This window comes from Nycticebus coucang, chromosome 23 (genome assembly GCF_027406575.1).
Source record: "Nycticebus coucang isolate mNycCou1 chromosome 23, mNycCou1.pri, whole genome shotgun sequence".
In the NCBI taxonomy this organism is placed as follows: Eukaryota; Metazoa; Chordata; class Mammalia; order Primates; family Lorisidae; genus Nycticebus; species Nycticebus coucang.
The window spans coordinates 5,102,643-5,120,203 of record NC_069802.1 but is presented as its reverse complement, the minus strand read 5'-3'; the positions used below and the strand labels follow the sequence as shown (position 1 = coordinate 5,120,203).

At 46.5% G+C, this 17,561-nt stretch overlaps 2 protein-coding genes across 2 annotated transcripts; both read left to right on the top strand.

The window, feature by feature from the left end:
• The first annotated feature begins 437 nt into the window (after window positions 1–437).
• SLC10A4 (solute carrier family 10 member 4) lies at window positions 438–6,524 on the top strand. The gene is made up of 3 exons (XM_053577777.1): window positions 438–1,252; window positions 2,104–2,314; window positions 5,547–6,524. The coding sequence occupies exons 1-3, from the start codon at window positions 657–659 to the stop codon at window positions 6,057–6,059; spliced, it is 1,320 nt and encodes a 439-aa protein (XP_053433752.1). The 5' UTR covers window positions 438–656; the 3' UTR covers window positions 6,060–6,524.
• Window positions 6,525–7,332: 808 nt separating this feature from the next.
• ZAR1 (zygote arrest 1) lies at window positions 7,333–10,960 on the top strand. Its single transcript, XM_053578173.1, has 4 exons — window positions 7,333–8,271; window positions 9,638–9,730; window positions 9,813–9,887; window positions 10,817–10,960. Exons 1-4 carry the CDS (start codon window positions 7,333–7,335, stop codon window positions 10,958–10,960), a joined length of 1,251 nt encoding a protein of 416 aa, XP_053434148.1.
• The last annotated feature ends 6,601 nt before the right edge of the window (window positions 10,961–17,561 follow it).

Sequence of the window (17,561 nt, the reverse complement as noted above, 5' to 3'; positions counted from 1 at the left end):
ACTCTAAGGCGCATACACATCATGAACAATTCCATGCAAATTCAGCCAGACGGCGCGTTATGCTGCGAGCATCACCCGAGTTAAGTCGAGCCGCCCTCTGGTTGCTCGGGGTGGAGACCATCTGAGCGGTTTGCACCGTCTCTGTGCGCGCACAGATAAGCTCCCCGCCCCCCTTTCGTGTCTGGCGCTCCAGATTTCATTATCAAAGAGCACAGCCCGCCGGAGAACCAGCCAGGCAGCCAGGCACGGTCTTCCCCCTTCTGGTTCTTTGTCAGGTCTTTGTCCCGCCCCTGGCTATACTCTGACAGAGCCACTTGCTGGGGACTCAGAGGAGGGGACTGGGCGGCGGGGCGGGGCTCACCGGGGGCAGCGCGTGGCCAGAGCCCAGTGCCCGCTGGAGGCTGCGCGTGGCCGGAGCCCAGTGCTCGCCCGGGGCCGCGCGTGGTCAGAGCCCAGTGCCCGCCAGCGGCCGCACACCGGAGCGCAGGCCTCGCCGCCCCGACGCCGCCGCGGACCTCAGCGGGCGCTGCCGGGGCCCCGCAGCCAGAGCCTCCCGGGCGGCCGCCGACAGACAGACAGACAGACGGCCCGTGGCGCGGAGACCGCAGGACGGAGGGACACCCGGGTCCGCAGCGCCGGCCGGGGCCGACAGCGCCATGGACGGCATGGACAATGCCACCTGGTTCCTCGCCGCTCTGCTGCCGGACAACTACAGCCTATCGCCCGGCGCCGGCGGGCCGAGCCCCGGCACCGACTGGCCCCTAGCTCCCGCCTCCAGCCCCGGCCCCGGCCCCGGGCTCAGTCTCGGGCCGGGTCCCAGCATCAGCTTCAGCCCCGGCCCGACCCCGACTCCGGAGCTGACGGCCAGCAGCCTCGTGCCCGCGGGCGGTGCGGCGACCCGGGGCCCCTCCGCGTTCCCTCGGCCCTGGGCGCTCCCCGGGCCACTGTTCTGGGACACGCCGCTGAACCACGGGCTGAACGTGTTCGTGGGCGCCGCCCTGTGCATCACCATGCTGGGCCTGGGCTGCACCGTGGACGTGAACCGCTTCGGGGCGCACGTCCGCCGGCCCCTGGGCGCGCTGCTGGCCGCGCTCTGCCAGTTTGGCTTCCTGCCGCTGCTGGCCTTCCTGCTGGCCCTCGCCTTCAAGCTGGACGAGGTGGCCGCCGTGGCGGTGCTCCTGTGCGGCTGCTGTCCCGGAGGAAATCTCTCCAATCTCATGTCCCTGCTGGTGGACGGCGACATGAACCTCAGGTACGAGGCGAGGTGGCTGTCCCATCAGCGTCTTTCTCATTCCAGCCAGCCCGGGTCACAGCCCTGGGTTCAGACGAAGGAGAGGGGAAGCAAAAGTGGTTGGCATAAGGCATAGAGCAGGAAAGAGGAGAGGGAGTATTTGTCCCCCACACACCCTCACCCCGGGCTTTGGAAGGCTAGACAGACCCGAGAGAATGAGCGCGTTTTAGGGGCGCTGATCTAAGACCCGAGAGAGTGAGCGCGTTTTAGGGGGACCGATCTAGGCGACAGAGCTGCTGTGAGGGCTGGGATCTCACCCCAGCGCGGCCCGTCAGCTCTGCCATCGTCCCCAAGTGTTTGGGGGACCCACCCACATCTTCAGCCAGTGGAGACAAAGAGAAGGGGGAAGTCTGAATTAGGACCCTCCGGTAATGTAAAAGCAAAACGGGGCTGTTGGCCCTGTAAAGAAAGCAATGTCACATATAATGCAGTGTGATTGAGTTCAATCCAACAAGTAGCTTTGATAAAGTAGCTTTATCATGTCTACCGTTGAGGGTGCCTAGGAGCATTAAAAGAAAACAAAAAACACTCCTTGCCCTCATCAGAAGCCACGGGACTCAACAGGCCTTAGAAAGCCTGGGGCAGCAGTCCTGAGATTCTGATTTTTCTCCTGCCTCTGGTTCCTGTTTCCTCTGGGCTTGGATGTGTTGCTCTCCTGGAACTCCCCTGGATGAGTTAATTCCCCCCCCCCCCCCCACTTCAGCCTGGAGGACCTGGGCTCTCCTCCTTCCCCTTTCCCCAGCATGTGGGAAGCAGCCTGGCTGGCTCTCTGCTCAGCGCCCTTCTTCTCCCCCCCATTCCCTTTCCTGCAGCATTATCATGACCGTCTCCTCCACACTGCTGGCCCTGGTCTTGATGCCCCTGTGCCTGTGGATCTACAGCCGGGCTTGGATCAACACCCCCCTGGTGCAGTTACTACCCCTGGGGGCCGTGACCCTGACGCTCTGCGGCACCCTCATCCCTATTGGGCTGGGCGTCTTTATTCGCTACAAATACAGCCGGGTGGCTGACTACATTGTGAAGGTAAGGCCTTCTTCCCTCTACATGTTAGCTTGAGCAACCCACAGCTGAAATGCTAGGACGTTTGGGAAGAGGGGAAAGGAAGAAACGGGCTTAAAAAAAAAGTTTATGCAACAAAGGTCTTATCCACCATTACAGAAAAACAGTTTAAGAGAAGTATCAGTCCTCATGGTGAATAAACTGGTCGTGGGGGGAGGGGAAAGATGACAGTGCAATTAAATAGCAACATATCTTCCACTACCTACACAATACTAAAAATCAAAGCAAATTAAATAAATTTAATAGAATTGGTGCAGTATTTTAGAAATGCGTTACTATATTTTCAAAAGTGGAACTCTAATTCTGAAAAACCTTGTAGTAGATTCCTTCAAATTTTAAAACATATGTTGACACTAATAAGACTAAAATAATCAAAATGGTACATTACAGCCCTGGTTCTCAACCTTCCTAATGCCACAATGTGTTTTCATTGTTACAAAGGGGTTGCTACCCACAGGTTGAGAACCGCTGCATTACAGCAACACAAAAGAATACACAAAATATTTGCTTTAAAGCAGAAAATAAAATTGGGTCCTGGATAAATAATGTAGTTTATATTGCTGTTACTAAATTTTTGTGTTTCTTTTTCCCTCCACATTGTGATATTATATATGGTTTCTAAAGCTACTGAAAGGATGAGGCATTTCTATTATTTATGCAATATTTGCAATATTGCTTTAAACTTTATAAATTAAGCTTTCTTTGAAAACTCAAAAATAGTAATGAAAAACAGTATGCAGTAATCAGGATGTCCATTTTAAGAAGTTAACCAGGGCGGCGCCTGTGGCTCAGTGAGTAGGGCACCAGCCCCATATGCCGAGGGTGGCGGGTTCAAGCCCAGCCCCGGCCAAACTGCAGCAAAAAAATAGCCGGGCGTTGTGGCGGGCGCCTGTAGTCCCAGCTGCTCAGGAGGCTGAGGCAAGAGAATCATGTAAGCCCAAGAGTTAGAGGTTGCTGTGAGCCGTGTGACGCCACAGCACTCTACCTGAGGGCGGTACAGTGAGACTCTGTCTCTACAGAAGTTAACCAAATGCCTAATGATTTGCACAGGGAAATTCCTTTAGACAAATGAAGAGAAAAAGAGCATCACCTATGTTTCAATTATGTAGATTTAAGAAGCCATGATCTTTTGCATTTTACTTAATTTATTTTCTAAAGTAATCCAATTAAACAGAGGAGCCAACCTTTATTAATGTGAAATGCAGAAGATTCTTTTCTATACTTGTATCTGGTCCTGCGTAAAAGAAAACCTGCTACAAAATAAACATTCACATGTAAACCTTTTATACATAATATATCCAAAGATAATCTTAAGATGAATTAAGAACTTATTAATTATATTCTTTAAGCTATCACTATTAGTATGATGGCATTTACTATACAACCTGAGGAATTCTACAATACAATCAACCAAATGAGCTATTCACTTACTGAAAATGGAAAAAATATATTTAATAGATAAGTCAATAAGATTGGCTGCCTTTGAATTTAAGGTGAACCCGTCTGTATTCTTTAATTAGCACACTATTCAGATATAGTTTATGCAATTGTTATACTTTTTTCTTTTTTTTTTTTTTTTTGGCCGGGGCTGGGTTTGAACCCACCACCTCCGGCATGTGGGACCGGTGCCCCACTCGAGCCACAGGCGCTGCCCACAATTGTTATACTTTTGCAAACACTTTAAAATGAGCATTCAATCATTCAATTAGTGCTCAACAAATGACTTAAAGCAGTTCAAAGGGACTTTGAAGCCAATATTTTCAAATTCAGATTTCTTGTCAATACTTTCAAGTGTGACATGCGTTGAAATTTAATATAGTAAATGTTTCGATTTATAAAAAGGGTTTCCTCTCAGACATCTGGGGAACCAGAGGCAACATTTAAGCTATTCTTTCTGAAACTCTATTCTCCTTTCCCCACTTAAAAAAATCTCTATTCTCCCTCCCCATTAAAAAAAAATGAGTTAGTTGGGTGGCGCTTGTGGCTCAAGGGAGTAGGGCGCCAGCCCCATATGCTGGAGGTGGCGGGTTCAAACCCAGCCGTGGCCAAAAACTGCAAAAAACACACACACACAAAAAACAGTTAGCTACCCATATGAAAGAGAACAAGGAGAGGAATTTGTAGGCTTCTACCTTACTATTTACACAGTCTGTTTTACTTGAATGAATGAAATGTACCAGTTAGAACATAAAGATGACACAGTTTATGCAGAAGTCATTTGTACTATATCTAAAATCCTCCTAATAATTCCTAAGCATCATTAGAAACTTATGGGAGTTTTCTCATGAACAAATGAAAAAGCATGGAGTTTCAAAATTTCAAATAATTCTTCACATCTTTACAGGTAGTCAGACTATGCAGCTCTGTACGGCCATTCTCACACTGGCCTTTCTGCCACAACTCATCAGAAGCATGTCCATGTTTCCCATGCTTTATGCCCTTTTCCATTTTGCCAGAAGCAGGGATTTTTGTTTTAATATATAAAATGTATGAAAATGAAATGTTGCACAAGCAAGATTTTTTTTCTCTTACATAATCTAAGAGTAGGCAATTGTTTCAATCCTCTGCAATACAAAATATGTTGATAGTGAAAAAGATCACACACTAAGTTTCATAAATTTTGATAGCTATTTATTTCATGTGTAAAATGAGAACAAATTTCTTATGGAAAACCTGGGTCCCTGTATAGGGAAAGCAAATATCTACCTGTCCACTCTGTTCATCAGACCATACCTGAGATATTGGATTCAGTTCTAACTGCCCCATTTTTAAGGGGTACATTCACAAATTAAATGCATTCTCAGAACAGTCAAAGCACCAAAACAAAGTTATATGCTTAGAGCTGAAAGTCTGGGGATAATCTGCCCAGAGGAGAGTATCCTTCCCCTTTAAACTTAAGAGCTATTTTTCAAATGTTCTTGAGGGCCAATATCCAGGTCAACGGCTAGAGATGATAGAAAGCACTTTGTCACTGGACATAGGGCAGTGCTCCACACAATTATAGACACAGTTCTGGATGCTTCCTGGAAGAAGTGGCCTACCCATCTTCAGAAACCTTCTGCCAAAGATCTCCATTTTGTGTTAGGGATCAGACTAGATGGGGGTGTCTTCTTCCAAAAGCTTGGGGTGCTCTTGCCTGGATTCCTTTTCAGCTGCCTCCCTGTTGGTGGCTAATCTATTCATTTTCTATTACTAGGTTTCGCTGTGGTCTCTGCTACTGACTCTGGTGGTCCTTTTCATAATGACCGGCACTATGTTAGGACCTGAACTGCTGGCACGGATTCCTGCAGCTGTTTATGTGATAGCAATTTTCATGCCTTTGGCAGGCTACGCATCAGGCTACGGCCTTGCTACTCTCTTCCATCTGCCGCCCAACTGCAAGAGGACTGTTTGTCTGGAAACAGGTAGTCAGAATGTGCAGCTCTGTACGGCCATTCTCAAACTGGCCTTTCCACCACAACTCATAGGAAGCATGTACATGTTTCCCTTGCTTTATGCCCTTTTCCAGTCTGCAGAAGCAGGGATTTTTGTTTTAATATACAAAATGTATGGAAATGAAATGTTGCACAAGCAAGATCCTCTCGATGAAGATGAAGATACAGATATTTCTTATAAGAAACTAAAGGAAGAGGAGATGGCAGACACTTCCTATGGCACAGTGAAAGCAGATAATTTAATAATGATGGAAACCACCCAGACTTCTCTCTGAACGTGGAGAGACACACACAGGAGCTTCTATCTTGCTAAGATATTACTTCACATTTATGGTCTGTGGTAGTACATATGGTTTACATAAAAAATAACAACTGTTTCAAGTTACCATACGTCTAACAATTATGACCTTCCCATTACAAATCAATGTTGTAATATCATTTGCACCTGGGACAGCTCACGTGCAGCCTGAACTAGTTAAAAGTGCTTTTTGGTTTTTACAGTTACCAATTTCTATGCCAGCTTTAAATATAGAAACTGTTAGAAAACAGGGTCTTGGAAATGTAGAATTTTGGTGCATTATCTTATGAGTAAAACAAACTATCTTTGCAAAAGCATAATCGAGTTTAATGTAATTGTTAAAAAAAAAAGTTGTGCTTATTCAACTTATAAATACCTGACAATGTTGAATTTTGAGCTGTATTTAGAAAAGTTCCAAAACGGGTCAATTAAACAATGAAACATGAAAGTGTTTTATTGTCAAACTACTATCAAACCAGAGAAAATTAATGTATTTGATTACCTGATCTGATATCTGCTTATTGGTAATGGACGACCAGTGCCTAATGGACAAAGGGATTGGCCTTCTGATATTACGTAAACTCTTCCCAAATCAATTTATCTTCTGGAGGGATGGTTTAGGTGAGGAAATTTTGTAGAAAAGCTATCCACCCCCAAATAAGCCAGCCGGTAGCCAGGTCCCAGCTGGGAGGGACATACCCGGGAGAAGAAAACAATTAGCCTAGATACGGATGCCCTGGGGCCTTCGCCTGGCACTTACTGGTGGAGCTCAGCGGGTAGACCTCTGTGAGCAGCTCTGAGAAAAATTATAATCTGAAATGATAGTCTGTGGGCCCCAAACAGTTCTCCAACCGTGGCATTTTCTCTGACAAGCCAGAGACACCTGCAACAGTCAGGGTATGAGGATCACCTGGCTCAGCTAATCCAGATGGTAATTCTCTCGGGTTGAAATCCTCCTCCATCCGGGCAGCTCAGCTCATTGACAAATCAGTACTTCCATCGCAAAGAAAGCCTTCTTTCCAGACCATCTAAGGGTAATTGCGCCCATCTCCGTGTGTGGAGGATTATCCGTAGTGACGACCGGGGACTGGCCCTCGTGGGGACACTAGGCGGTGGCTGGAAGGGCGCCGGGGGCAGCGCCGCGCCGCGAGCGCAGTGGGGCGGGGGCCCCGCGAGGGTCGGGCCCGTCTCCACCCGGCCGCGTGGCTATTTAGGCAGCTGCGCGCGTGGGAGCGGCCGGAGCTGCGCCCATGGCTGCCCTCGGGGACGAGGTGCTGGACGGTTATACGTACTCCGCCTGCTCCCCCTGCTCGCTCCGGTACTCCTCCTTGCCGGCCGCCAAGGCCAAGGTCAAAGGAGCTGGCGCAGCGAACCGGGGCTACCCGCCCGCCTCGTCCTCCTCCGTGGCGGGGACGGCGTGGCCGTCCTTCTCGGGCTGTGGTCAGCAGACGGCCGCCAAGTTCCTCGACAGCTACCAGCGGGCGCAGTTCATAGCCCTCCTGTCGCAGGTGAGCCCGGGCGTCGGCCCGCGCTTCTGCCGGGCGGCCAGCTGCGACGCGGCGGTGCAGGTGAACCCGCATAGCGACGCCTCGGTGCAGTGTTCCCTGGGGTGGCGCACGCTGCCGCGCAGGGCCCGCGACCCGGGTTCCCCGGCCGGCCCCGGGGCCGAGGACGCGGCGTCCCAGCAGCCGGCCCACTGTGGCCGGGAGCAGGGCAGCCCCGCGAAGGGCGCCCCGCGGCCCGTGCGCTTCCCGCGCACCGTGGCCGTGTACTCGCCGGTGGCCTCCCGCCGCCCCACCACCTTCCTGGAGGGGACCGAGGCTGCGGCGGGCGAGCGGAGGTCCGGGGCGACAGAGGGAGAAGGCGGGCCGCCCCCTGCGAGGCTGCAAGGTCCGGAGGAGGGAGAGGCATCCGCGAGGAAAGCGCCCGCACGGCCGCAGGCTGAGGACGACGAGGAGGCGCAGGCCACGGGTCGGGCGAGCCGGGAGCAGCCCGCCGCGGGGCCCCGGTTGCGGCCGCAGGAGGCCGGAGGAGGCGAGCCCGCTCCGCCGCCCGCGCCCAGGAGCCCGGAGCAGCCTCCGCCGGCGGGGAGGCCCCAGGACGGCAGCGACGGAGGGGAGCTGGCCGCCGCTGGAGCGAGGTCGTCGCTGAAGAGCCCCGAGCCGGGCAAGGAGCGCTTGGGATTCCAGGTGAGGCCTGGCTCGGCCGGGCACGTAGCGGCACCTGGGGAAAGCGTGGGTCACCTCCAGGTGCCCGGGCTGGCCCTCGCCTGGAGCTGTTTCGGACGCGCTTCACCAGGCGCGGGCTCCACTGGTGTTCCTGCGGTCGCTTCCCCAGTAGGACAGGCCCGTCGAGGGTGGGGTGCCGCGCTGGTTGGCCGGCGGACCCATCTGTGGCCCTTACACATGTCCCTTGGTAGGACAAGGACAGGTTTGTCCTACGAAGGCCCGATACTGGGCCACGCATTTGGACGACCTGAGACGGGCAGCAGGTCAGAAGGCGACCTTGAGGGTGGGCGACGCCGTCCCCAACAATCGTACTAAGCGTGGCAAGACGCTCAGCCGCGGACTGGGGGGATCCTGATCACCCTCCCCGATACCTACCTTCAATTTCCTAGTTGCTGCAAAACTGCAGTTCAACATTGCTCGGGAATTTGCCTTGTTTCTTAAAGCCTCCCCTCACCCTAGTCTGACGCCAGGGCTCTTGGGCAGCGGGATGACCCCTCCGCGGCCAGGACGCTTGCAGAGCAGCTGTGACCAGGAAGTGGGGGGCCGCGGGGGCCCTTGGTGGTCTCTTCCACACTCGTCACGGGCAGGCGTGGGGCGTTTCGGGTTGGGGATGGGGCTGACGTGGAGGGGGCTACTGGAGTGAATCAAGAGCCCAGGGCTTTGAGGCTTGACCAAGCTGCGTGTGATCTGGAGCAAGACCCAATCTTCCTGGACTTCAGTTTGGTCAACTGTGAAATCGTGTTAAGCGCTCTTCACAGTTCCTTCTAACTTTTATCTTTTTTTTTTTTTCTACTTCTGAAGACCTCTATTTAATACTTATTTCTCACTGGGAGGGAAGGAGGAAAGCCTCATGGCTTATCCACAACTTAATTACCAGGCAGTAGTGCTAGTTATTAACAAGCAGCATAAAGAACTTGATCTTGGGTGGATGCCTTACAGTGCCTTAGATGCGGATTTTATTCCTTGCCATCAACCTAATAACTCCCATATCTGCACGTATATTCCAAGATCGGAATTTGTCCTCCAGAAAACACTCAAAAGAATTCCAAGTTCCAGAGGGCCCTGGATGTCTGGCTTTTCTGTTGCCTGAGGGAAAACACATAAGGCTGGTTGACAATGAGCGAAGTTAATCTGGTACAAAGGTTTTTTGGGCCTGTGTTTTTGCTTGACTATGCTGTTAGCTCACCTACTATATTACAGGGGCTTACTCAAACCTACAATGGAGAAGAGCAAGGTCTGGAATGGAGATGCCAATTCTAAGATCTTTCCTAGCTTCTGAAATAGGTAACTCAGGTGTCAAGTTGAATTCTGATACCCTGTTGTTCAGTTCTTAGAACAGAAGTACGGCTATTACCACTGTAAGGACTGTAACATTCGATGGGAGAGTGCATACGTGTGGTGTGTACAGGGCACCAACAAGGTAAGAAGTCCTGCGTGCCTGACATCTTCCTGGCACGAGTGTCGAGGGGCTCTTGCTCTATGTTTATCCTTTCTTGTCACAGGTTTACTTCAAACAGTTTTGCAGAACTTGCCAGAAGTCTTATAACCCTTACCGAGTGGAGGATATCACCTGTCAAGTAAATCAGATGTTTTGCGTCTTGTCTGAGTTGGGTTGTGGTAGAGGGCTTCTGGTGTAGTTCCTTGAGTGGATTTCGAAAAAGAGGTTAGGTTCCTAGACCTTGGGTTTGGAGTATGTGTTTTTTGGCTGGGAATTGTAGGAATAACCAACTAGTAAACAGGGCCCCATGCTGGTTTCCTGCTGCCCTTCCAAATCTCGGCCACGTTAACCTCTCTCGAAACTGTTACCTGGCTTACAACATGGAAGACGCTTGACTTACCAGCTATCTGGAGTCTAAGAGGAAGCAAACTGAAATTTCTCTAATGAGGTAGAAGTTGACTGTTTACTCAAATGCTTTTTATGATGTATCCAGTATTTAGTATGAACACACAGGAGGTTGAAGTTTGTCTTGCCTGAGAACTCAAAGGGATGCTTTGTTTTAAGATAAATCTAAGTTGCCCAGTTGTATGGAGGGTTAACTTATAACACTGCTTGCTGTTAGCACTGTGCTAAAGGGGTTAGTCTTCAAAAGGAAAGAAATGAGTAAATTTGTTTATCAAACAGCTAAATGGCCAGTTGAGACAGCTTAATCAATGTACTGGACTCAGGCTGGATGTTGGAAGCATTAACGCCCTAGGGTGGTGGAGAGACTAAGTATGGAAAGCCATTTACTATCACTTAGGTTAGGCCCGGATGTGTTTCTAAGGTAGGGGGGGCTTCACCCTTGGCTTTGTAAAATTCACCCTTCGCTGCCCTTAATGTTTCAACCCAACCATATAGCACGACCCCGGCAGCATTGACCACCTGCTGTTCCTGTCATTACTAGGTAGTGATATAGACGCAAGTACAAGCTTAGTCTGTTCACATCGTATCTAAATTGACAAAAATAATCCTAGGAAGTCACCAAGCGCTCATCTTGTTTGTACTTCTCACTTTAATTTTTTTTAGAATTGTAAACAAACTAGATGTTCCTGCCCCGTAAAACTTCGCCATGTGGATCCCAAACGGCCCCACCGCCAAGATTTGTGTGGGAGATGCAAAGGCAAGCGGCTGTCCTGTGACAGCACGTTCAGCTTCAAATACATCATTTAAACAAACGCGAGAGAAGTCCTGAGTGTGTGCCAAGGGAGCAGACGAGTGAGCTTTCTCTTCTCTCTTCCACCTCCTTCAAAATACTTCATGAAAGGTGGTGTATTTTGAAAAAGCCAAATAAAGATATTGCAAAACAACTTATAAACTTCACAATCTGCCTTTAAAAGTCTTACAGCTTACCTGTGCTAACAGCCTAGTCCTGTCACTTTACCCTTAATGCTGGTTGATAGCACACTGGCCCAGGATGAACTAAGCTGTAGCTGCTTGAAACTTCGAGGCCCTCATTAGACCACGAGGCTTACTAGGTGGGCAGGTCTGTGGGCTGAGGCTCATTTGTAAGTTGAGGAATAAAAGGATGCGCTCTTCTGGGGGAGCTGCAGGCAGAGCCAGTCCTTGACGGTATGAGAACTGAGGAGGGAATCCAGTCAGAACCCCAAATGGGCTGGTGAGGGAGGGCAGCGTTTCAGTGCACAGGTGACCTTAGTTACAAATTGGGAAGGGAACCTAGGAGAACTCGTCTGACTTTAGTCACAAGTATGCTGCAAGTAAGGCTTAGAAGGATAGCTATGGGTAGCTTAAGATGACTAACATTAAGTGGATTTCAGATGGTAACTTGCTCAAAGTGTTAACATATGTAGGCATCTACAGAAAAGTTAGATGAAGAGTTTAGCCTTTGACTCTTAACCATCTAATCTGTACTGTATTTAGATTCTCATTCTAACTGCATCTGCTGGCACACTGAGGCCCCCCTGCGGGACCACCCAGTTAAGGGTGGGACAGAGTTGAGTTTCAGGTGATTATGGTGTAATTACAGAAGCCAACCTAGAAACAGGTGCTAACATGCCTTTTTTCTAATCCATTTAAGTTAACCCTTACTAGCTCAGAAGGGCCATATTAGTCTGGCATCTTAGAAGCTCAGGTGTGGTCAAAGGAGATCAAAGGGCCAACAATGGGTTTGGAGCCTCTGGAATCCTGGCAAGGGGAAGGGCCCTAGACAAGACTTGTAAAAAATGCAGATGCTTAGGCCCATTCCAGTAGAATCACTGCTATTCAGACCCCTCACCCTAGGCCCATCCACAGGAATCAAGCCGTTCAGACCCCTCAGCCTAGGCCCATTCCAAGAGAATTACTACCATTCAGACCCCTGAGCCTAGGCATATTCCAACAGAATCACTGCCATTCAGACTCCTGAGCCTAGGTTCATTCCAACGTAATCACTGACACTTCACACCCCTCACGTGTAGCATATGGAAAATGAGACCTGCTGGTTCAGACACCTTGTTAAACATGGATGTGGGCTCTGCCCTTAGGTGTGTCTAGTGGGTCGTTAATCTTAATAGAAATGGAAGATGGAAGCTCTGGCATGTGAATATGGGGGAGCTATTTAAGTGTCCATAGTAGTGAGGGGATTCCAATTAGGGATGGCCTAACAGTATACTTCAGCTGAGTTCAATATGGATGAGTTAAATTAGGCAAGAAGTTTTCCCAAATCAACACCATGAGCAGAGTCCCTGTAGTAGGAAAAAAGTGAGGCCACGATGGTCAGATATTCTGGAGGCTTTGGTCAGGATTGGTTTTCAGTGGGAATCCACTATAAGGTTTTTTTTTTTAATTGTTGGGGATTCATTGAGGGTACAATAAACCAGGTTACACGGATCGCATTTGTTAGGCAAAGTCTCTCTTGCAATTGTCTTGCCCCAAAAAGTGTGGCACACACCAAGGCCCCACCCACCTCCCTCCTTCCCTCTCTCTGCTCTTCTTTTCCCCACCCCTCCCGCCTCCCCTCTCTCTCTGCTCTCCCCTTCCCCAACCCCTACCGTGACTTTGTCATTAATTGTCCTCATATCAAAATTGAGTACATAGGATTCATGCTTCTCCATTCTTGTGATGCTTTACTAGGTTAATACGAAGGATGTAAAGTCTCCATTTATTTTAATGGCTGAATAGTATTCCATGGTATACATATACCACAGCTTGTTAATCCATTCCTGGGTTGGTGGACATTTAGGCTGTTTCCACATTTTGGCGATTGTAAATTGAGCTGCAATAAACAGTCTATTGCAAGTGTCCTGATGATAAAAGGATTTTTTTTTCCTTCGGAGTAGATGCCCAGTAACAGGCTTGCAGGATCAAATGGGAGGTCTAGCTTGAGTGCTTTGAGGTTTCTCCACACTTCCTTCCAGAAAGGTTGGCCTAGTTTGTAGTCCCACCAGCAGTGTAAAAGTGTTCCCTTCTCTCCACACCCACGCCAGCATCTGCGGTTTTGAGATTTGGGCCATTCTTGCTGGGGTTAGATGGATCTCAGGGTGCTTTTGATTTGCATTTCTCTAATAAATAGGGATGATGAGCATTTTTTCATATGTTAGTCATTCATCTGTCTAGGGAAGGTTCTATTCATGTCTCATGCCCATTGATATATGGGATAGTTGGCTTTTTTCATGTGGATTAATTTGAGTTCTCTATAGATCCTAGTTATCAAGCTTTAGTCTGATTCAAAATATGAAAATGTCCTTTCCCATTATGTAGGTTGTCTATTTGCTTTGGTTTTTGTCTCCTTAGCTGTACAGAAGCTTTTCAGTTTAATGAAGTCCCATTTGTTTATTTTTGTTGTTGTTGCAATTGCCATGGCAGTCTTCTTCATGAAATCTTTCCCCAGGCCAATGTCTTCCAGTGTTTTTCCTATGCTTTCTTTGAGGATTTTTATTGTTTCATGCCTTAAATTGAAGTCCTTTATCCATCTTGAATCAATTTTTGTGAGTGGAGAAAGGTGTGGGTCCAGTTTCAGTCTTTTACATGTGCATATTCAGTTCTCCCAGCTCTGTTTATTGAATAGGGAGTCTTTCCCCCAAGGTATGATCTTGTTAGGTTTATCAAAGAGTAGGTGGTTGTAAGATGTTAGTTTCATTTCCTGGTTTTCTATTCTATTCCAAATGTCTGTGTCTCTATTTTTGTGCCAGTACCATGCTGTCTTGATCACTATGGCTTTGTAGTACAGACTAAAATCCGATATGCTGATTTTTTTATTTTTATTACTAAGCTTTATTTTTATTACTAAGAACTGCCTTAGCTATACGGGGTTTCTTCCGGTTCCATACAAAACACAGAATCATTTTTTCCAAATCTTGAAAGTACGATGTTGGTATTTTAATAGGAATGGCATTGAATAGGTAGATTGCTTTGGGAAGTACAGACATTTTAACAATGTTGATTCTTCCCAGCCATGAGTATGGTATGTTCATCCATTTGTTACTATCCTCTGCTATTTCCTTTCTGAGGATTTCATAGTTTTCTTTATAGAGGTCCTTCACCTCCTTTGTTAGGTATATTCCTAGGTATTTCATTTTCTTTGAAACTATGGTGAAGGGAGTTGTGTCCTTAATTAGCTTCTCATCTTGACTGTTATTGGCATATACAAAGGCTACTGACTTGTGGACATTGATTTTATATTCTGAGACATTATTGTATTTTTTGATGACTTCTAGGAGTCTTGTGGTTGAGTCTTTGGGGTTCTCTAAGTATAAGATCATGTCGTCAGCAAAGAGGGAGAGTTTGACCTCTGCTCCTATTTGGATTCCCTTTATTTTCTTGTCTAATTGTATGGGCTAGAACTTCCAGCACTATGTTGAATAGTAAAGGTGACAGAGGACAACCTTGTCTGGTTCCAGTTCTAAGAGGAAAAGCTTTCAGTTTTACTCCATTCAGTAAAATACTAGCTGTGGGTTTGTCATAGATAGCTTCAATCAGTTTCAGAAATGTGCCACCTATGTCTATACTCTTCAGTGTTCTAATTAGAAAAGGATGCTGGATTTTATCGAATGCTTTTTCTGCATGTATTGAGAGAATCATATGGTCTTTATTTTTGCTTCTGTTAATGTGGTGGATAACATTTATGGACTTGCGTATGTTAAACCAGCCTTGCATCCCTAGCATGAAACCTACTTGATCACGATGAATGACTTTTTTGATGATAAGCTGTAATCTATTGGCTAGGATTTTGTTGAGAATTTTTGCATCCGTATTCATGATTGAAATTGGTCTGAAATTCTCCTTTGTAGTTGGGTCTTTTTCTGGCTTTGGTATCAGGGTGATGTTTGCTTCGTAGAACGTGTTGGGGAAGATTCCTTCCTCCTCAGTTTTTGGAATAATTTCTGCAGTGCAGGAATAAGCTCTTTCTTGAAGATTTGATAGAATTCTGGTATGAAGCCATCTGGACCAGGGCATTTTTTTGTTGGAAGCTTTTTTATTGTTTCTTTAATCTCAGTGCTTGAAATTGGTCTGTTCAGGAGCTCTATTTCTTCCTGGCTAAGTCTAGGGAGAAAGTGTGATTCCAAATATTGATCCATTTCCTTCACATTGTCAAATTTCTGGGCATACAGTTTCTGGTAGTATTCAGAGATGATCTCTTGTATCTCTGTGGGATCAGTTGTTATTTCCCCTTTATCATTTCTGATTGAGGTTACTAGAGATTTTACTTTTCTATTTCTAGTTATTCTGGCTAAGGGTTTATCTATTTTATTTATTTTTTCAAAAAACCAACTCCTTGTTTCATTAATTTTCTGAAAGATTCTTTTGTTTTCAATTTCATTGATCTCTGATTTGATTTTTAGATTTCTTTTCTTCTACTGGGTTTAGGCTTACATTATTCTTCTTTTTCTAATTCCATAAGAAGGCTTGTGAGTTTGTTGATGCATTCTCTTTCTGTTTTTTGAATGTAGGCATCTAAAGTGATAAATTTACCTCTCAAAACTGCTTTTGTAGTATCCCACGGGTTTGGTAGCTCATGTCTTCATTGTTGTTATGCTCAAGGAAGTTAATGATTTCCCCTTTTATTTCTTCCTGCACCCATCTGTCATTCAACAGAAGGTTGTTTAATTTCCATGCCTTTGTGTGGGGTTGAATATTTTTGTTAGAGTTGAGTTCCACCTTTAGTGCCTTATGGTCTGAGAAGATACAAGGTAAATTTTCAATTCTTTTGATTCTGTTGAGGTTTTTTTTTGTGTTCTAGGATATGATCAGTTCTGGAGAATGTTCCACGAGGTGATGAGAAGAATATATGTTCTTTATCTTTGGGATGGAGTGTTCTATATCTTTGGGATGGTCAGTGTGTAGAACAGGTTGAAGTATTTCCTGTAGAGCTGGTCTTGTTGTGGTGAATTTCCTTAATGTATGTATATCAGTAAATGATTTGATTTCTCTGTCAATTTTGAACCTTAGCTGGGTAAGCTTCAAAATGTAGAAAATACAGAATTCAAAATATAGAATTCTGGGCTGGAAACTGTTCTGTTTAAGTAGATTAAAGGCAGATGACCATTGTCTTGGAAAGTCTCATTAGAGAAGTCTACAGTCACTCTGACGGATTTGCCCTTAGGTCAACTGGTGCTTACTCCTGGCAGCTTCAAGAATCTTTTCTTTTGTCTTGACTTTGGACAGGTTCATCACAATGTATCTTGGAGAAGATCGGTTAGAGTTGTGGTGACCTGGGGTCCGATACTGCTCTAAAAGGAGTGTGTCAGAATCTTTGGTGATATTTATATATATATATGTGTGTGTGTGTGTGTGTGTGTATATATATAATATTCTCTAGTATGGCTTCCATTCCCCTGGGGCATTCTTCTTCCCCTTCTTGGATTCCTATAACTCGTATGTTTGAATGCTTCATAAAGTCCCATAATTCTGTCAGTGAATGTTCTGCTTTCTCTCTCTTCTTTTCTGCCTCTTTTACTATCTGAGTTATCTCAAGAACTGTGTCCTCTACCTCTGAAATTCTTTCTTCTGCATGGTCCAACCTGTTGCTGATACTTTCTATTGCATCTTTATGTTCCCTAATTGACTGCTTCAGTTCCTTCAGTTGTGCTCTATCCTTTCTTTTTTTTTTTTTTTTATCTCAAACCTAGAAGTTTTTATTTTATTTTTATTTATTTATTTATTTATTTTTTATTTATTTTTTATTGTTGGGGATTCATTGAGGGTACAATAAGCCAGGTTACACTGATTGCAATTGTTAGGTAAAGTCCCTCTTGCAATCATGTCTTGTCCCCATAAAGTGTGACACACACCAAGGCCCCACCCCCCTCCCTTCTTCCCTCTTTCTGTCCCCCCCCCATAACCATAATTGTCATTAATTGTCCTCATATCAAAATTGAGTACACTGGATTCATGCTTCTCCATTCTTGTGATGCTTTACTAAGAATAATGTCTTCCACGTCCATGCAGGTTAATACAAAGGATGTAAAGTCTCCATTTTTTTTAATGGCTGAATAGTATTCCATGGTATACATATACCACAGCTTGTTAATCCATTCCTGGGTCGGTGGGCATTTAGGCTGTTTCCACATTTTGGCGATTGTAAATTGAGCTGCAATAAACAGTCTAGTACAAGTGTCCTTATGATAAAAGGATTTTTTTCCTTCTGGGTAGATGCCCAGTAATGGGATTGCAGGATCAAATGGGAGGTCTAGCTTGAGTGCTTTGAGGTTTCTCCATACTTCCTTCCAGAAAGGTTGTACTAGTTTGCAGTCCCACCAGCAATGTAAAAGTGTTCCCTTCTCTCCACACCCACGCCAGCATCTGCAGTTTTGAGATTTTGTGATGTGGGCCATTC